The sequence below is a fragment of the Saimiri boliviensis genome, chromosome 4, assembly GCF_048565385.1.
Source record: "Saimiri boliviensis isolate mSaiBol1 chromosome 4, mSaiBol1.pri, whole genome shotgun sequence".
Lineage (NCBI taxonomy): Eukaryota > Metazoa > Chordata > Mammalia > Primates > Cebidae > Saimiri > Saimiri boliviensis.
This window is the reverse complement of record NC_133452.1, coordinates 79,892,754-79,915,123: the sequence shown is the minus strand read 5'-3', so window position 1 is coordinate 79,915,123 and position 22,370 is coordinate 79,892,754. Positions and strand designations below refer to the sequence as shown.

Genomic DNA, 22,370 nt, shown 5'->3' with positions numbered 1-22,370 from the left:
CACTCCAATGCTGTTTTAGCAATTAACAGTCCAATTAAAGAACACACCAAAAATATGATGAAAGGTATATATTAGTGATAAAAACTAAGAGAATTAAAGTTGGTAATATATGCTTTTAAGAAATAAAAAAACTAATAGAAAATGATGAGAAACTACAACCAGAAATAAAACATTAAGAAACAAAGATTGAAATCATTAAAATTTCATGGAAAATGAAAATCATGAACTAGATATTTATAACTAGTATAGTATAGTGCTATGTCATCAATTAAACTATTACCAAAATAGGCAGTTGTGAAACATTTTTTCTAAAATGAGTCATAAATGTAAGCTAATCTAGAATCTGTTATAGATAAATCTATATAAAAATAAATTTAAAATAAAATAAATCTGTTCTAATAAAAATAAATTAATATTTTTGGAAGAAGCTGACAATATCCACTGATGAATAAAATGCAACCCTTTCAGAGCCATTCCATATACTTTAAAATCTTAATAATTTAGGAGATAAAAAAGTGAAAAGTCTATTAAAACGATGGCAGGATGGCCAGGCATGGTGGCTCATGCCTGTAATCCCAGCACTTTGGGAGGATGAGGTGGGCAGATCACTTGAGTTTGAGACCAGCCTGGCCAACATGGCAAAATGTCATCTCTACTAAAGAATCACTTGAACCCGGGAAGCAGGGATTGCAGTGAGCCAAGACTGTGCCACTGCACTCCAGCCTGGGCAACAGAGCAAGACTCTGTCTTTTCCCATCCAAAAAAGAAATGATGACAGGAGAAGAAAATTAATAGGAATACAATCATATTTAATAGTCATATTATCAATTCATAAGAAGTCTAGTTTAATTGTCTAACTTGCCATTTAAAAGATACATTATTTTTAGGAAACTAAAATAAAAAGAGTTTATTCTCTCTTTTATTAAAAATTCTTTACCTAGATTTTCACCAGACATTGGCAGAAAGAAGAAATTTTTAGGTACTGATTTGTATCATTCACATTGATCATCATATGACCATAACAGTATTTCAAAGCTAAGCTCTTGTAGCCTCTACATTTGGCAGATGAAAAACTGGAGAATCAAAAAGATATTTAGTGGTGTCTGTTTGTTTGATCAGAGACCATTCCTAACCCACTGGGCAGTCTCTGAAGAGAATATGCCAATGACAAAGCTTGTGTCAATGTTTCAGGGAAAAATGGTGTTTGGATTCTGAACTCTGCAAAGAAAAGTGGGAATTTAAAGAAAGTCACTGAAAAATTTCTTGAAAGGATAAAAGCTAACAGCATAAATTAGATTATACATATTTCTATGCAGCAAGGAAGATAAAACATCTATACATTTAAAAGATGTTTACCTATATTGGTAACATATAAAACTAGTCAAATCTGAAAGACTGGGGAAAACACAAAGATGCATTTTCATTCCTTTAACAAACAGTTTTAAGATATACTGGGCCAAACACTATCCTAGACAATGAAAGTTTAAAAAGAAATAAGGAAGGAAAAGACTAATCACCACATAGAACCCAAAGATTTTGTGAGGCAAAAATATGACCAAAAGATAGCTTGCGAGGGGTAGCTAGAAACTGCAAGGCATCTTAAAGAGAATCGCTTCTGCTTTGAGAATAATCATTTAAACAATCTGTTTTATTTCTGAAGAAATTTGGCAATCAGTAACAGTTTTTCAAGAAGAAAGAAAAAGACATTGCTTTCAGTTTCATGAAAGCAAACCACTCTCCCATAAATCCTACGGAATGGCAGAGCAATGAAGACACAGAGTGTGCACAGGAATCTAAGATCTCATCTCTCTTGGACTGGTGGCCTCAGAATGAGGTCAGCTGCTACCAGAGAACTGAAAAATCTCCATGTCAGAGAAGTAGAAGGTACAGGCTGATGATCAGAACCTAGACTGTCATGGAAGGAAAGATGTAATTCTAGATAAAGGTGTGTCACTTCTGACCAGGCTGGTCTAAGAGTGTTGACAGGAATAGTTATTTAATGTGTATATGTATGCGCCAATTTTGTTTAAAGAGGTTTAAGATTAAATATTCATGACTAAGGTGATACAAAAGAAACCTAGCAACTACCTTTCCAACTCTTTATATCCTAAAATACTACCATCAGACTAACAGGGGTGGCTCAGAAACACCTCTCTTCAACACTATCAACACAGAGGGCTGAAGGCAGTAAATGCACAAAAAATGGTTTGCATCTACAAACTCAGTAGCATTTCACCATTCCAGAAACTGGAGTCTGGAATCAAGACCCCTTGAATAGAACATGTTTAAAAACTGAAAGCATGTAACACAGGAACAGAAAACCAAATACCACATGTTCTCACTCATAAGTGGGAGTTGAACAATGAGAACAAATGGACAGAGGGAGGGGAACATCATACACCAGGGCCTGTCAGGGGGTGAGGGGTTAGGGGAGGAACAGCATTATGAGAAGTAACTAATGTAGATGATGGGTTGATGAATGCAGCAAACCACCATGGCACATGTGTACCTACATAACAAACCTGCACATTCTGCATATGTATTCCAGAACATAAAGTATAATTTAAAAAAAAAAATGGCAAAAAAAAAAAAAAAACCCTCAAAGCACAATTTTAAAAGGAAGAATCTAGGAAATAAAAAAAGGTAACCCAAGCCGGGCGCGGTGGCTCAAGCCTGTAATCCCAGCACTTTGGGAGGCCGAGGCGGGTGGATCACGAGGTTGAGAGATCAAGACCAGCCTGGTCAACATGGTGAAACCCCGTCTCTACTAAAAATACAAAAAATTAGCTGGGCATGGTGGCGCATGCCTGTAATCCCAGCTAGTCAGGAGGCTGAGGCAGGAGAATTGCCTGAACCCAGGAGGCGGAGGTTGCGGTGAGCCGAGATCGTGCCATTGCATTCCAGCCTGGGTAACAACAGCGAAACTCCATCTCAAAAAAAAAAAAAATAACCCTACAATGCTGCAATGCACTATGATTTAGAAGTGGGTAGGAGGTGGGGAGTATAGGAGCCTGCCTTTTGCATTTGAATAATAAAGAAATGTAGCCTTATTTTGTTCTGCAAGCTGAAGAAGAAAAATCTATCATTACACAGAGAATTACAATTCAACTGAAGATCACAAATGAATCATGTACAAATGCCATGAGCACATGCAAGAAAGGGGAAACAATAAATCAATATATCTACACCTGCACTGTCTACTACACATATGGCCATTGAGCACTGAACAGTGGCAAGGCCAAGATGTGCTGCAAGTGTAAAATTCCCACTGGATTTCAAATACTTAGTACAAAAATAAAAATTGTTTTTATATTGAGTTAATGTTGAAATGATAATACTTTTGACATAGTGGTTTAAGTAAAATATATTATTAAAATTAATTGCACCATTTTCTTTTTTTCTTAGTGTGGCAACTAGAAACATTTAAAAAATATTTATGGCTCATATTTGTGTTATACTTCTATCAGTCAATACTGGTCTCCCCCATATTAGGCTTTCTCCCACAATATGATTTTACTAGGTCAAAAAACAGGGGTAGACTGAAAAGACGGTACAGATACAAAGAACAGTTAAGAAGCTACTGAAATAGCTGGAGTATAAAAACAATTTGAGCCAAATCTGACACGATCTTTTTGAAAAAAGGAATAAATAGCAAGGATAACTCAAAAAGACAAAGTAATGAGCCACTTAACAGACTTCAGTGATTGTTTAAAAACTGGTTGTCCCTAACAGAAATGTATAATATGAATGAAGAAATAGAGTACTAGAGGCAAAATAAAAGGCAAGGGTTAAAGGTTGATTTGAGCCAAAACAGCTATAGCTATAAAAAATACACTTTTCTCTATAAAGAGAAGGAAAGGGGGATAGAACTATCTTAGAAGACAAGTATAAAGACAGCCATCCAAAAGGCAGAAGAAGCCGAGAAAGCCAGTATTTTATAAGGCTTATTACAAATAGAGAATCTGAGTAAAATTACTCCCTTCATTTTAGTTCTATCGTCTCATATTGCTATCAGTTATGACTTATTTTTAAAAATACAAAATTGAATATGTAAACTAAGAGTAGATCTAAAACTTCTGAAAATTTCTGACATCTAGAAAAGTAGTCTTGAGCTACAGTTTATTGTACCTTTTCCCTAACTCTCTAGTACAATGATTTAACATTGTAAACACACTAACTTTCTCCAAATTAATATATATGCAAAGCCATTCCATTAAACTCCTACCAAAAATTTCTGTGTAACATGATATACAGATTGCAAAACTTAACATGTGAAAGCAAATGTCCCCAAATATTTAAGAACATCCTGGCAAACAGGGAGGCTTGATTTATTACGAGATAATCAACATTATACCAAGTTGCACAGAACTACACAAGAACAATAAACACTTTGGAGCTAAGTCAGAGTCATAAAATTGTAGAACGGTTTAGAGACTACTGAGAATAACATGTTCAGTTCAAAGCTGAAACAAAGGCTTCATAAGCATAAGGACCAGTTTGTACAGCATTAGGTTTTCAATATCACTCAAACCAGAAAAGATCAAGTAAAAAAAGTCAGGAAATCTATCAGAGAAGAAAGGTAAAAGGGATTTCCTGGATGAAATAGTGAAAAGAAACTCTATGAAGAAAAGGCTATGCAGCGGACTAAAGAATGGAGGGCTTCAGAAAGAATGCCTTCAAATGAAAAATGGACCTTATATATTTGACTGCACTGAAAACAAACAGTTCTTTTGGAGAGTTTAAAGAAAGAAATATTAGTAACTATAACAACTGAAAATATTCCTAATGCTGGGTGACAAGACTTTGCTAAAAAAAAAATACATAATTGTACACTATTTGACTCAGGAATAGTTATGTCACCATAAAAATATAAATACTGAATATGAATTTGACCAAATATGTGATATAATTCCAATAGGATGACAGAAGGGGAAAGGGGTGTGAAGGGCATTCGTGGAATTAGAGGGCTCAATCCTGTCTTCCATAGTACAAAGTAAGCAGATCATGAATAAAATAAAAAACCAAAAAAACCCAGCATATATTGTGTAGAAATGTAGAAGTAAAAGCAAAAAAAATTAAAAAACAGGAAAATAATTGCCTCCTAGGAGTAGCACTTGGGGTGCTGAAAAAGATGAGAGACTGTTCTATTTTTCAGTATAAATCACTCTATTGTAATTGATTTTTTAAAATCATGGAAAGGCATTACCATGGATTATATGCAACTTACATAATTTTTTCAATAATAAAAAATATTACCTTCATTATTCTGAATATACAAAAAGGAGAAAAATAGGCTGGTACGGTGGCTCATGCCTGTAATCCCAGAACTTTGGGAGGCTAAGACAGGTGAATTGCTTAAGCTCAGGAGCTTCAGATCAGCCTCAGCAACAAGGCAAACACCATATCTACGAAAAATACAAAAATTAGCAAGGTGTGGTGGTATGTGCCTGTAGTTCCAGCTGAGGTGGGAAGATCACTTGTGCCCTGAAGGTCGAGGCTGCAGTAAGCCATGTTTGTGCCTCTGCACTCCGGCCTGGGCGACTAAGTGAGACCCTATCTCAAAAGAAGAAAAGAAAAAAATGAACCGTAAGAAACAAGACGACAGAAATTCTCAAGAAGTAATTATACCTAGATTCAAAGGTTTGCCTAAAATATAATGTGTGTCATGATCAAGCAGCATTTAACCCAGGAATGCAAGAATGGATTAACGTGACAAAAATCAGTGTAATTTACTACATAAGTGGTGTAAAAAAGAAAAATGATGTGATAATCTCAATAGATACAGAAGAGGCATTACTGCCTTAAAATTAATGTCCTAAAAGGTGTTAAAGCCCAAAACCTATTTATGATTTTCCAAAAGACTTCTTGGAAGAACAGATCAGAAATTTCTTACCATAATAAAGCATATCTAATAGAAATCTATCACAAACATATTTAACAGAGAAAATTTCGTTATATTCTCTTTGAGGTTGAAAAGAAGGTATAAATGTCTTCACCTTCATCTAACTAGAACAAACACTTATTAATTCAATATTAGAGGTCCTGGTCAAAGTATCAAATTAGACAATGATGAACTAACAGAATTCAACAGGGTTGTTGAATCAATAAAACAAATAAAAAATGTGGCAGTGTACTAGAAGCAGCAATAAAAAAGGGAAATAAGACATGATTTACTATAAAAGCAGAAAATAAGAAATATTTAGAAATTACCATAAAAATAAAAACTTAAACTCAATTACGGAACAGAAAAAGACCTTTTTAAAAAAAAAAAAAAAAGTCATAGCATTCATGGAGAAAGTGATTTAACATGGCAAACCCACATCAATTTTCTCCACAATAATCTAAATTCAAAGACATTCCAATTAAACTCCTAACAAAAATTTCTGCATAACATGACAAACTGATTCTGAAACTTTCATGTTAAACCAAATGTCTACGAAGATTTAAGGTAATGCTGGCAAACAGGGAGACTTAATACCAGATATCAATTACAAAGTCATTGTAATAAAAAGTATGGTTACTAGAAAGAAAACAGACTGACAAAATCAACTGTCTATACTACACATCCGAGAAACAGACTCACTCATTTGTCAGGCCATTTTTCCTACATATGCCATATATGCACAGATCTGAACCAGGAGTTTCAAACACTGAATTTTTCTGAATTCATTGTTATATTTAGACTTTACTTCTTTCAATCTAGGGAGACTGGAATATATTAGAACTCAAAGATTCAACCTTCATTTTCCTAAAATGGTATTTTCTACAATTTCTGTCCCTAACCTCTAGTGTTCCTCCATCTTCTCCTCCTTCAACCACAGAAGATAAGATTTTTCTGTTCCCTGGCAAGGGGGACTAGAAGACAGGCAGATGCCAATCACATATCACACTGTCTCTAAATTAGCATTTTAGCAGAGATTTATTATACAAGGCTTTACATGCATAGGTTGAATATCCCTTTTCTGAAATGCTTGGGACCAGAAGTGGTTTGGATTCTGATTTTTTTCAAATTTGGGAATGCATTATATATACTTACCAGTTGAGCATCCCTAATCAAAAAGTCCAAAATGCTCCAATGAGTGTTTGAGCATCATGCTGGCATTCAAAATATTATAAATTTTACAGTATATCAGTGTTTAGATCAGAGATATTCAATCTGTAGCGTATTTAATACACTGTGCTCAAATTATTAATTCCCTTTCTTTTACTCCAGGCACCCAGTCTGATGTCTCCATATATAAATTCTCATCTAGCTTATACTCTAATTTCTAAAAGAAGAGTTAGTAAAGAAAAAAGAAACATATGATGAGGTGGTTGCACATGAAATAAACTCTTTCCTATAGTGTAAGTAGCTCTCATACTTGAACATGCATTAGAATCACCTGGAGAACTTGTCAAAACACCAAACTGCTAAACTCCATCCACAGTGTTCCTACTCAATAGGTGTGGGGGTGAGCTGCATCTGTGAAAACTTCCTGGGTGGTGCTAATCGTCCTCTACAGGCCACATTTTGAAAAATACTGCCTTACAGAACACAGGTTTATCAAGTGGGGGCAATTCTGTTACCTGAGGAAACTGGGCAATGTCAGAGTATATATTTGGTTGTCACAAATGGGAAAAGGGGTACTCCTGGCATCTAGTGAGTACAGACCACAGATGCTGCTAAACATCCTACCGTGTACAAGACGACTCCCATGGCAAAGAATTATCTGGCCCAACATATCAATGGTTGAGGTTAGAAAACCTGCTATAGAGTAAAATACAACTTATTCCAAACATATGATTCAACCATTAAGTTGGTAAAAGTTCTTCAGTGTATTTCAGAAATTTAACATGAAAAAAATTCGAAAATTTTATTTTTTGTCAAATATTAACAACTCTTTGAATTTTACTCTACAGTAAACTACAGCAAAATGAAGTTTTAGAGATATTAATCCATAAAAGTATACCAAGCTACAAAAGGAAATAAACATTTATGTAATGCTATTTTTTAATTATTTTTTTTAAAAACTAAGTATATTAAAAGACTAGCTTCCTTGAAAAGTAATGACCAACAATGTTTATTTCTTAAGGTAGTGAAAACAGACAGGTGCTCATTTTAGTATTACATGTATTTAGATATAAATAAAATAGTTAATAATGAGCAATTTGTTTTAAGGAAAAGTAGCGATCACAGCAGTAATCAACCCTAAGTAAATAAGTCTGAGGCATATATGTATACGTGTATATATATGTATATCTGTGTACACACACACACACACACACACACACACCAAAAAAAAAAAAACACACAAACACACACACACAGACAAATGAACTTACTCCAGTAGGCTGAAAAATAAGTCCATCCATTTCATGGCTCACTTCTTTGGCAAAATTTCCTTCAAGTAGCTATAAAATAAATACACATGTATTTTTTAAAAATATAATAATCACTTTAAAATTATTTAAATTTCAAAAAAAAATTATTTAAATTTATTGATAAGCTCTATAAAAACTTCATATATAAATTGTAAGAACTGAATGAAATACAAATAAGGGGAAAAGATGGGTCTAAAGGAATCTAGGTTAATATACTATAAGATACGAATACACACACACACACACACACACACACACACACACTTCCATTCCTTGGCAGCCAGTCTAAACAACAGTCCTAACTACAACAACCAAACTAATCAATAAAGCACTGAAACGTATTTTTAAATGTAATCCTAAGCCAGCACAAAAGGAAGAAAGACATAGAAGCAGAAAACAAAGTGAAAGTACAAACTCTGGAAAGTAATACATAAATGGAATAAAAATAAACACACACAAAAAGGAAAAGCAAAGCAAGGCTTGGGGACAAGAATTTGTAACTACAAACTAGCTCAAATATGAAGATTATAGTCCAAAGCTACAAAGAAACTTGCTTGGGGGCAAGAATCTGTAAACACAAACCAGCTCAAACATAGGAATTATAACCCAAAAATATATTGTGTTTTCCAAGAACCCTTAGAGAATATTTTTAGTCTTACTTTGGGGTTTTTTTTTTTTTCATCTTTTCTATAATTTTTCCAAGCAAAGAATTTCATTGCACGGAATACAAAGTAAAAAAATACAAGTAACGTTTTTTCAATGCCATATTAACAGAGTTACAGACCCTATACCCTCTAATGAATTCTACGTTATTTTAATGCATTCTTTCACAGATTTTTATTATTTTGAAGAATTCAACATGTATATCACTAATGAAAGCCTGAAACACCAATTTCTGCATTTTGGGAAAGAGAACAAAACATACTTTTACAGAGCCAGGTGAACTAGTTCATTTTCACACTGCTAATGAAGACATACCCAAGACTGGGTAATTTATGAAGGAAAAGAGGTCTAATGAACTCGCTGTTCCACATGGCTGGGGTAGCCTCATAGTCATGGCAGAAGGCGAAGAAGGAGCAAAGGCAAGTCTTACATGGTGGCAGGCAAGAGAATAAGTGTCGAGCAAAGGGGGAAGCCCCTTATTAAAGCATCAAATCACATGAGAATTCACTGTTACGAAAACAGTATGAGGGGAAACAGTTCCCATGAACCAACTACTTCCCGCCAGGTCCCTCCCACACCACCAGGTTATCCAGAATCTGGCCAATTAACAGAAAATTCAGGATAGTTCTAGGATTCAAATATGTCTGTATTTGAATGCCTATATATATATGTGTGTGTGTATATATATATCCCCATATGTATATACACACATATGTGTGTGTATATATATATATCCCCATATATATACACACATATATATATAAACTAATTGTACTAAAACACTAGTTTCCTTTCGAAGTAATGATCAACAATTCTTCTGTAATGACCAACAATGTTTACAACTTTAGTGTTTCAACTTTTTTCAAATATCCATAAAGTAAGTAATCATGGATAAAGGTTCAAACAAAATTTTGTTGTTTCTTATACCACATCACATAAGAAAAGTAACTTGCAGCCAGGTGCCTTTGCTCATGCCTGTAATCCCAGCATTTAGGGAGGCCAAGGCGGGCGGATTACATGAGGTCAGGAGTTCGAGATCAGCCTGATCAACATGATGACACCCCCATCTCTATTAAAAATACAAAAAAAATAGCTGGGCATGGTGGTAGGCGCCTGTAATCCCAGCTACTACTCATGAGGCTGAGGCAGGTGAATCATCTGAAACCGGGAGGTGGAGGTTGCAGTGAGCCAAGATAATGCCATTGCACTCCAGCCTTAGCAACAGAGTGAGACACCATCTCAAATGAATGAATGAATGAATGAATGAATGAATGAAAAGTAACTTGCTAAGTTCATAGTGATGCAATGAAAACCAAACACTGCAATAACCTCTTTAAAAAACCAAAAGGTTAAAAAAAATTGTAACCTTTAATCTTTCATTTGCTCTACTTCTATTGTAGGTCCATCATTTATGGCAAGTTATCATGGCTTTTCCAATCTTCAACCAAACTTCTCAAATTCATGTAATGGACCATGTCTGTATATAAAGTATAAAGTAACAATAAAAATAGCTAGTTAGCAAGACTCTACATAACATGATGTTACCTGCTGCAGAAATGAAAGTAACTGCATTTTTTATTCTACTCTAACTTTTCATAAATCAGAGCATTTAAAGGACTATGAAAATTCATGGGTCAAAATAAGAGCTTCTCTTCATTACTCTAGATGATATTTCTTTCTTTACTTGACACATAAACATTTACAATATCATCTATCATGTATTAAAGATCTAAAATGAAGTCTTGTGCTCAGCACTTATCATTCAAAACACATAACTAACTCCTCATGAGATATATATTCTCAAGTTTTAAATTACAATTTAAAACTTGCCAGAAAAGGAAATTGAGGCCATCAGACATAAGCAACTAGCTTTAATTCAGACAGGTAAAGTAAAATCACTCAGAACAGATTACAGTAGACTTTAAAAATAAAGAGCTAACTAAAGAAAGTCTTATGACTCTTTGAAACAAATGCTCCAAAGATTTCTGCAACTTCCTAAATATGTAAGTCCTCCAAAAGCTACTTAAATTTTATAGACTTGGCCAGGCACAGTGGCTCACACCTGTAATCCTAGCACTTTGGGAGGCTGAGGCAGGGGCTGCTTGAGGCCAGGAGTTCAAGACCAACTTGGCCAACAAAGCAAGACCCCATTTCCATATTTAACAAAATTTTTATAGACTTTAAATGTGTTATAGCATATACTATATGAATAAAGTGAATATGAAGAGAGGTAAAATTCTTGAAGAAAATAAAGTTTTTCTAAGAAAAGACATGAAATCGAAGAATGTTATTAACATTGCTTTATTAACTTATTTATATGTTCATATGAGATCATATACATAACATGTTTATTAAATTAGAAATATTGCCTTTTGTCTATCCACAATTCTTTAAAAAAAAAATCCAAACCTGTTATGGTTATCTTCCATATATCAGTATCTTCATCATTAGAGCCAACATTTAAGTCATTTAGGCAGTTTCCATTATTTTTACTGCTGCTATCTCTAATTTACAGCATGCATCAAATTATGCATGATACTGTAACTGCAGATATTATCCCAAGCTCTAAGTACTGACTGAATAATGTTAGGAAAATGCTTTTTCCCCTTATTCATTCCATAGATCTATGTTCATAATTTTAGAAGTGCCTTGCTCTTTGAAGATACCTTGAAAAGGCTAGTTTAAGAAAAAGTTCCTCATTCATTTACAATGTGAAAAATAGTAAGAGAATGCTGCTTCTACACTGACGATAAAAAAAAAAAAGCAGATAATCTACAAAATCATAACTTTTGTTAAGGCCATCAGAAAGCTGGCATCTGCAGGCAACCAAATAAACTGAATCCCAGCCCCTCCAAACGAGGATGAAGTACAGGAACTCATGTCTCCCTTGGTAGAGAAAAGGAAAAAGAAGTAGCAGTCATAAAAGTGAGTACAAAGAAGACAACTGAACATCTAACCAATTCTTAAAAACTAAGCCTGGGTGAGTGGAACCATTTAGAATCCCTGGAAGTCCCAAACACAAGAGATACAAAGTTTTTCCCAGGTCCCAGGCTTCTATCGGGCTTCACAAGAAAGACGACAGGAGGGGCAGGGAACATAAGAATGCCTCACCTTGGTTGTACACAGATATTAAAACACCCCTGCTTTCCAAACTCTTCTTGATATGACACAAAAGTTACCTGGGAATACCTTCATATGCAGCTATACAAGAAGCTGGAGACAGGCTTGGATCAAGGATTTTATATTCATAAAAAGTCGGAAGACTTGGTCCTGACAAAACATCCCTATGCAAGGCAAAACTTCCTGGCAAGAGGGAGAGGGACGACCCACTGAGGACAAGTCCATGTCTACGATTCAGGTGCCCAGGTTATGCTTAGTATTTCTCAGGCTAGAGAAGAAAAACTAAGAAAACTCCACAGTCTCTGCAAGTCTGGCACCGAGCGGCAAGAAGCAGTTGTTTACATATGGGGAAAAGTACCAGATGTATGCAAATAGAACACTCTGTGGTACAGGGGAGCAGAGCCTACTGAAAGCAAAACGTGAAACAAAAACGCCAGGAGAAAACTATTTTATACTCTAGGCATTACAATAAATACAAGTAACAGCAGCCAACTACTGAGAAAATGTGAATTCTTTGGAGTACTTTAGACATAATTATATAGCAACACATAGAACAGACTGATTTAACCAGTACACCACCCTACCCACAAATGAAGCCTATTAACAAACTAAAAGAATTACTGTTACCAAGCCATAAAGATACTTACCTCAGTCTCTTTTGTTCACACAGGAAAAAAAATCCACGAAACACATCTAATTTTAAAATTCTCTCTCTCACACACACATACACACACACAAAATGAATGACCTACAGTCAAAGAAAAGGCAATCGACAGAAGCAGACAAAGAGAGGGTCTATATTTTGGAATTATCAAAGACTTTAAAAACAAAATTTACAAAAAACAACAGATGCTGGTGAGGTTGTGGAGAAAGGGAACACTTTTACACTGTGGGTGGGAGTATAAATTAGTTCAACCACTATGGAAGACAGTGTGGTGATTCCTCAGAGAACTAGAGGCAGAAGTATCATTTGACCCAGCAATCCCATTAGTGGATATATATACCCAGAGGAATATAAATTATTCTATTATAAACACATATGCACATGTAAATTCACTGCAGAACTATTTATAATAAGCAAAGTAACTGAATCAACCTAAATGCCCAACAATGATAGACTGGATAAAGAAAATGTGGTACATATACACCATGGAATACTATGCAGCCATAAAAAGGAACAGGATCATGTCTTTCAGGGACATGGATGGAGTTGGGAACCATTATCCTCAGCAAACTAATACAGGAACAAAAAAACAAATACTGAATGTTCTCACTTGTAAGTGGGAGTTGATGAGACCACATGGACGTGAACACCACACACTAGGCACCTGTCGGAGGCATGGGGAAAGGGAGAGCATCAGGAAGTATAGCTAATGGATGCAGACTTAATATCTGGGTGATGGCATGATCTGTGCAATAAACCACCATGGTACACATTTACTTATGTAACAAACCTGCACATCCTGAACATGGTAACCTGAACTTAAAAGTTGATAAATGAATAAAAATAACATTTTAAATGATCTAGACAAAAAAGTGGGAAACATGCATAAACCGATATGGAGTTTCAGCAGAGATGGAAATAATAAAAATGAAACAATTGAAAATGCAGAAATGAAAACACACAACATCAGAGAAAAAGATGTTAACCAGTGGGAATGATAATCAATGAGATTGTCCACAGACTGGACATAGCAGAGGAAGATCACTAAACTTGAAGAAGAAAGGTATGTGGCACTTCTTCCAACGGAAATACAAAAAGAAAAAAAGAGAGGAAAAAGAAACAGCACTGAGAATCAAAGAGCTGGGAGACTACAGCCAAAGATAGAACACTTGTACAGCTGGAACGTGATAAGGAAAAGAAAGGTATAAGAGAGCAAAGAAACAACTGAGAGAAATAATGCTTCCAATTGATACAAAATCAATTAGACACATACACACCCCAAGAGGACTGGAAGAAAGATGTAAGCAAAAAAAAAAAAAAAAAAAAAAACACGACAGACAAACAAACAAACAAACAAATGTAGAATTCCCATAGTCAAAAACCAGCAAAAAGCGGGAAAAGACTACAGGCAGAGGAACAAAAATAAGATTGACAGCAGACTCCTTTCCTGAAATTATAGCAGCCATAAGACAATGAAGCCTTACCTTAAACATATTAATATTAATATAAACAATGTTGATCTAAAAATATTTAGCAAATGAAAATATCTTTCAATAACAAAGGCAAATAGAGTTCTTTTTCAGACAGACGATAGCTGATAAAAAATATTTCCACCAAGCCCACACATAAGAAACTTTGAGAGAAATTTTTCAGGTAGAAGGAATATGATACAAGAATAAAATCTGTATCTAAACCAAAATAATGAAGAGCATCAGAACAGTTAAAAACTAGAATAAATGTAAGAAATCTGTGTTCCTTTTTCTTTTCTTACAATATAATTGACTAAAGTAAAAATATTAACAATGTATTATGGGATTTATAACATGCATAAAAACAAAATGTACAAAAGGAAATGAGGTAAGAACCCCAACTCTGAAGTGGTATGCTATTATTTAAAAGTAAGTTGTGAAAAGAGATACTATAAACCTTAGTATAGTAAACTTAGTAAAATATACACAAAGATGTATATATCTGATAGGCCCAAAAAGTGGTGATATAATGGAATAAGGACATTCTCAAGTAATCCAAATGATGGCAGGACAAAAGGAAAAAAGAAAATGAGAAAACATGGGGCAAGCCATGTGGTAAATCAAGTAGAAGATGGTAGATTTAAACCAGATTGGTTTTTTTTTTTTCCATTTCTAATGATATTTCTTCTAGAAATCACATTACAAAATCAACAAGCAGAAACTGTCATTACTAATAAATTTTTTTAAGAAATCAAGAACCAGCTGGGTGTGGTGACTCATTCATGCCTGTAATGCCAGCACTTTGAGGAGGCAGAGGCAGGCAGATAGCTTGAGCCCAGGAGTTCAAGACCAGCCCAGGTAACATGGCAAAACCCCATCACTACAAAAAATACAAAAATTAGCCAGGCCACGGTGGTGTGCACCTGTAGTCCCAGGTACTTGGGAGGCTGAGGTGGGAGGGTAACTTGAGCCCAGGAAGTGGAGGTTGCAGTGAGCCAAGATCATGCCACTGCATTCAAGCCTGAGTGACAGAGTGAGATCTCATCTAAAAAAAAAAAAAAAGAACCAACCATTTATATAGTGTCTACAAACATCCCACTTTGTACATAAAGAGTCCATTAGGTAAAAAGTACAGGGATGGAAAAAGACGTCAGATCCAGTGCCAATTAAAAAAAAAGCTGAAGCATCTAGGCCATATTAATATAAGACAATGAAAACTTGAGAACAAGAAATTACTAGAGATGAGAACAATATATACCAACAAAGGAGGTCAATTCATCGACAATCTGTAACAATCTTAAATGTATACATGCCTTTAAAAAAAAAAGCCTCAAAATAAAACTGACAAAATAGATAAGAAAAATAGTGGGGAAATCCTCAATTATACATGGTGAATTCAAGTAGTGGGAAAAAAATCACTAGTAATAACGACATCTTGAAAAAACTTAGAGAACACAAGCAGACAGAAAACCAGTAAGGCTATGGAAGACTAGATCACTATAAAACAACCTGACCTGATTGACATTTATAAAATACTCCACCCAAACCAGGAAAAAATACTTTTTTTCCTAAGTCCATACAACACATTTCAAAATATGCTCTCTGACCATAATGAATTAAACTAGATGTCAATATTTGGAAAGTCACACAATGTTTGAAAATTAAATAACACACTTCTAAATAACCCACAAATAAAAGAGAAATTAAAAATTTTAAAGTATTTTAAACAATGAAAACAAAAATACAGATTAATATTTGAGAGATGCAGCTAAAGCATATGTACAGATAATTTTGCTGCATGAAATACCTAATTAAATAGGTCAATGACTGGACACAATGGCTCATAGCTATAATCCCAGCACTTTGGGAGGCTGAGGTGAGAAGATCACTTAAGGCCAGGAGATCAAGACCAGCCTGGGCAACATAGCGAGACCTCATCTCTACCAAAAATTTAAAAATTAACCAGACATGGTGGCATGCACCTAAGTTACAGCTACTCAGGAGGCTGAGGCAGGAGGATCATTTGAGCCCCAGAGGTTGCAGTTGCAGTGAGTCCTAATTGCACCATTGCACTCCAACCTGGGCAACAGAATTAGATATTGCCTAAGAAAAACAAAAAAAAAAAATTTTTTTTACCCATTTTTATTTTTAAAAAAATGTTTTTTAAAGAAAAAAGGTTACAAATCAATGACCTCAACTTCCACCTTAAGAAAGTAGGGAGAACTGTAAAGAATTTCATAATCTCGGATATAAAAAAACAGCCATTTGGGCTGAGATAGCATACACAATAAAAGCAACTTCACCCCTCCTAAGGTCAAGATCTGACCTCAATGAAGACGGAACAGCTACGATACTGGATAGTGAAGCTGATGAAATGTCTCAGCTGCTTTTAAAGATGGAAGTTGTCTCAAAGCAGTGTGTCCAAATTTAAAACTTTAGGATACTGAGTAACAGGTAGGAATGAAATTTCCAAAGTGAAAGAGGTGAAATCAAAATAAGTCACTGAGATAAAAATTTCGAAGAAATTGAGAGGCCAAGGTTATAAGTCAAACCGAAAACTGGGAAGTTGTACTCAGCAAGGACGATGGGCAGCCTTTGAGAGAAGAGTCTGTCAGGCACAGTCTCTATGAAAGGAGGAGTTATCAAAAAGCCAAAAAAAAAAAAAAAAAAGGGTCTCAATATGCTTAAAATAGCATGACTTGAAAGGTCAGGTTTTATTCAGTAATTTAAATATCAGATATAATTTTAAACTCACTTTGATATTCTTTTGACTCTGATGTTAAAGTCAAAAAATAAACTACTGTTTCTTTTTCTCCTTTTCTATATATAAAGTAAAACGTATTCACCAGTTGCACTGGTATCCCAAAGTAAGAAGTACTAAGCTAAGTTTTTCATAAATAATTTACTGGTTAATAAACATCTCAATAAAAATATAATTGCATGCAGTGTCCATGAGGTAGATATATCCTGACTGCCTTCCAATGCTAGAAACCAAGCCAGCATTAGGGATATGAAGACCCAATAACAACATAAGCCTAAGCCAACATGCCTAACTAATACCTTAATTTCCATTTGACAGTAAATTTGACAGTAAAACATTTAAATGCAATGATATAATTATAATTTCTCCCTGTCAATCTTTCTTCAGAAACATAGTTTTACTTCAGTTACCCTAAATGTTTTTTAAACATTTCTAACAAATAAAAGAATCTTAATTTAGAAATGCTTAATTGAAAAATCTTGGAGAAATTTTTAAGTGGAATACGTGGTCAATTATCCTAAACTAGGATACAATCCTTTTCAGAATTACAATTTTCTTGATAATTTTTCCTACAGACAAAATTAGAAGATAATTGGATGAAAAGTAAAACAGTAGACATAATATATCAATTTTTAATAAAGCATGATCATTTTCATAAGGTTTTTCCTATAAAACTTAAATTTGCTACTTATGAACATAATTTTATCTTTGAATACGATCTGAAATATCCTACAGAAGGCATGAAGCAGGGACCAAAGACTGGAGGAACTGACAAAGGTTATATCAGATGACTGACTCTGAGTTGATATTTTATATGTCTATGAATGATGATGTAACTGAAAGCCAAGTCGTTATAAATGCATAAGCAGAGAAAGATCATGCAAAAGGTTTGAAATTAGAAACACGAGAAACAAAATAGAAACTGCAAAGTTAAAAAGCATAGAAAGGAGCCTTTTAAAAATAATAAGCATAATGACAGCTTAAGACTACAGTGAAGAAGAAAATGAATTGCCAATGTTATTAGAAATATGAATTGGCAATATCAATTCATTATAGTATAGAAAAATATACCAATGAAATACTTAAACAAAAAAGAATAAACTAGCTCTGCCTTTGAGTTCTGGTCTAGTCTACTCAGACATTTGAGAAGTAGATATTCCCACAAAGCCTCAACTCCTTGCTGGAGAATACTCAATATAATAACTTCTATCTCTAGACTCTTTTATGTCCTTTCATAATTTCCCCAAAATCCAAAGTTTCGTTTTAAAAATCCCCCAAAAATGGAAATTTGTACTCCTCTGGATTATAATCTTTATTGGTTTTCAATCCCAAAGTCTAACTTCTAGTTCAGGTTAAGATTATTCAATGCTTCTGTACTCGGGATATACTTCTAATCAGTAAATAATCATTCTACAAGTCATCCTGCTTGCTCATCACAAAGCCAACATCATTATCTTCTTTTTAAAAAGAATGATTTGATGGCCACTATTACCAATAGCACCTAAACAACTATGTCATTCAGGTTAGCTACTCAAAATATAAATTGCTTCTGCAATACCATCGTTGGCTCTTTCAACAACCCACATTATTGCAATTTAAAAGAGGCATAATTCTGGTGAGTCCTATCTGACAAGTTAGAAAATCTTAAAACAAAATTCCTCTAGAAAATATAACTTCTTATTTTCGGCTGCCGTTAGTCTTATTTTTACCAAAATCCCTTCATAGTTCCACAAAGAAGTAGTCAACTGCATCCTCATGGAACAATAAAAGTTCTTGTCAGATTTCCAATTTTTCTAATTTCATAATTTAGGCATCATTCACTCATGCAACAAACATTCACTTAGTATAAATAACTGACAACTGCTGTGTTAAGTGTTTGAGATTTAAAAGAGATTACTCAATCTCTATCTTGAAAGAACGGATGGCAGGATCTAGTATGGAGACTCCAAACTTAAATGTCTATACATGCCAAGCCATAACCTGAACTGGACTGGGTATATATGGTAAGACGGACATGTGAGACCAACTGGAGAGGGCATCCTCATCTACAAGCAGTCAAATTCAATGTTGTTTACATATCATATCAGCTTACACTTTATGAAGATCATGAATTTAAGTTAACATGAGCCTAAATACACATAAAATAGTTACTTTACCTTAAATGCTTTCAAAAAAGATGGTTAAAGACTTCTAAGGGAATAAAACAACAATTATATTTTCATCTATCATTTAAGGATTTATTCAAATATTTACTGAGTACTAATTACACAACTTTTTAAGAAAATAATGAGAAGAGCAAGAGAAGGAGGAGGTAACACATACAAAACTATTAATATATGCCAGGTACTGTTCCAAGCACTTTATGTATTTTAACCGATTTTTAAACCATGCCCTAAAGAGTTAAAGAGACCAGTGACTGGCAGAAATTACTGAGCTTGCAGGGTGACAAATTTAATTAAAAAAAAAAAAAAAAACAAAAAAAAAACACAAAAAAAAAACCAGCCAGGCACGGTGGCTCACACCTGTAATCCCAGCACTTTGGGAGGCCAAGGCGGGTGGATCACGAGGTCAAGAGATCGAGACCATCCTGGTCAACATGGTGAAACCCCATCTCTACTAAAAATACAAAAAATTAGCTGGGCATGGTGGCGCATGCCTGTAATCCCAGCTACTCAGGAGGCTGAGGCAGGAGAACTGCCTGAACCCAGGAGGCGGAGGTTGTGAGCCAAGACCACGCCATTGCTCTCTAGCCTGGGTAACGAGCAAAACTCCGTCTCAAAAAAAAACTTGCTGAAATGCTGAAACTCCCTTCACTTTTGAGATTGAAAAACCGGCTGAAATCAATTGGAATCAATATGGCCAACTGGCGTTTGCAGAGAGAATGAACTTGCTGGTGTCACAGATCCAATTTCCACTGCAAGCTTCATACTAACTCTCCTTGAAACTTGCACATGAGATCCATAAGGTAGTATGAATAAATAACTGTGCATGCCTGAGGACTTTCCAGACCTCCCCTTTCCTCCCACCAATCACCTACCAATCCCAGAACTCACTCCAAACCTTTTCTAAAGAAATTACTGCTTTCAAGTCAGCGCAGAGAGATTTGAGCTGGACTCCTTTCTCCTTGTTAGTCAAATTGCAATATAAAGCTTTTCTTTTCTCAAAATCTCAAGTGTCACAGTATTAGCTTCTAACACATCAGGCAGCAAGCCCTTTTGCTCAGTAACAGTTTTACCCTCATAATTACCATATAAAGTAGGGATTACTGTGATTTTCATTTTAAAGGTAAAGTTAAGAACTTGCCTAAGGTTACACAGCAAGAAATTGAGAATCCAGATTCATTCTGGCTCCAGAGTTCATGTTCTTTTTTTTTTTTTTAATGAGACTTTTGCATCGTCAGAGTTCATGTTATTGACTGCTATTCTAAACTAGAGTGTCAGTCTCTTAATCTCTAGTCTAGTCTAGGTTATATGCTCCTTCAATAAACTATCAAAGTGTCCTGTGCTTCCCTCCATCACAGACTTTTCCCATCTGTCTGACTATTAAATTGATATGTATGCCTTTTGAGGTCAGGAATCACTTATATTCACTGCATTTTCAACATCTGTTATAATAATCTGGTGCACAGTAAGCTCTCACTCAACAAGTATGTGTTAAGTATAAAATGAATAACACAGTGCAAGGATCTATGACAATCAACTGGTAAGGTTAGGTTATAACCATACATTATAGGTTAGGTAGAAAAATATATAGACTGTATTATCCCAAGAGGTTGTGTAAAATGAAAACATCAAAAATTGTAAGAGAAGTTTAAAAGTTGTTGATCAGAGTTGTGTACATATTATGAAAGGAGTAACACTCTAAAATCATCTCTCATAAGTTAATAACTTTCTCACAAATCATCCTTTATTCTCTATATTTATCTCCAGTGAAGACAACAGTAATAATGTCCTAACTGGGCAGAAAGAGTTGCTTCTAGGTTAATCTACTTTCTTCAAACTATTTCTACTCACTGAAACTGACTTTCTAAAACAAACAATTTGTCATGTGTCATGGCCATATCTAAAAATCTTTCAATGCTCTTTATTGTCTATATTCCAAGTTGCCTTACCATGGTTTTTGAAGCCCTTTTTTTCCTGGGAAAACTCTCCTGAATACATCTGTAATCAAACCACAAGGAAATGCTCACCTTTTCTAAATGTTTATATACTTTCACATCATTAAACTTTTGGTTTATGCTATACTCTGTATCCAGTTTGCAGCTGATAAGAAATATAAGTGAATATTTGTTTTGTCGGTAGAGAAGCATGCATGACCTACCAGCACAGAAGAATAGTAAGTACTTTTGGAACAAATATACAAATGAAATGGATATTTAGCCATAAATACACAATGCAGTAAAAATACAATTAAACTGCATAAATGACTGGTCTAGATGTCATGAGGGAGAAAAGGTAGAGAGATTTTAAAAAAGGAAAAGGCAACAGAGTTCTAATTTGAACATAAAGGGAAAATCATTTATTTGTAAAATAAAATTTTAGATTTTCAAACAAAGAGTAATATGAGAAATTGCAAAAATACGCCCTCTGTTTAAATAGGTATGTTGAAGAATTCGCTTTACCAAAGAGAGGTCCTGGCCTTGGCCCTCAGCTACTGGGAGGTGATCTCTAGGGACTCATCTACCTGATCTCCAAAGAAACTAGAGACTAAGTGTATTAGCCTGAACTTTTGGGAGGAACTTGGGTGTTGGTTAATGTAAGGAACTTGGGTGTTAATAGTTGAGAGCCATTTAGTAGTAACCTAGTTTTCTTGAGGTCTGTTTGTAGTTTTTAAAAACTTCAGTTCTTTTGGCCAGTGTGTTTGTATTATCTATGCATTAATGGTCCTCATCTGACTCTTGCACTGTCTTATTTTTCTGCATGGATTGGCATAAGACCATTACTAAAATTTGGCACCTGTGAGATGTTTGATATCATAAGCAGGAAGCATAATTTAATGTAAGAATAGATGTGAATTTGGGATTTTAAAATAGATTAATAACAACTATTTTATAGTAAAGTTATTGAAATGGAGATGAAAACAGCCAGTAACTTAATGTTTCAGAATCTTTGTAACACACTTCATGGCGTTCCCATAGGCTTTGCTGTCTAGTCTTATAATTTGAGGGTTTTTTTTGGTCTGCAGTTTTCTTTTTGATTACAAAATTTATAATTTAATAAATACTAGAGTTTATCAAAAAAAAAAAAAAAAAAAACTAAAGGTCAGACACGCAGACAGTATGTGAACAAATTCCAGTATAAACTGTGGACACCAAAACTAAAACTTGCATTAA

The 22,370-nt window shown here is 34.6% G+C and overlaps 1 protein-coding gene across 2 annotated transcripts in view; it reads right to left on the bottom strand.

The window, feature by feature from the left end:
- RNGTT (RNA guanylyltransferase and 5'-phosphatase) overlaps positions 1 to 22,370 on the bottom strand; it is a 342,640-nt gene that overhangs the window by 172,844 nt on the left and 147,426 nt on the right. For both annotated transcript variants that reach the window (XM_039467722.2, XM_074397708.1), the window contains exon 12: positions 8,323 to 8,391. In XM_039467722.2, coding sequence (XP_039323656.1) covers positions 8,323 to 8,391 — 69 coding nt within the window. The remainder of the gene's footprint in view (positions 1 to 8,322; positions 8,392 to 22,370) is intronic.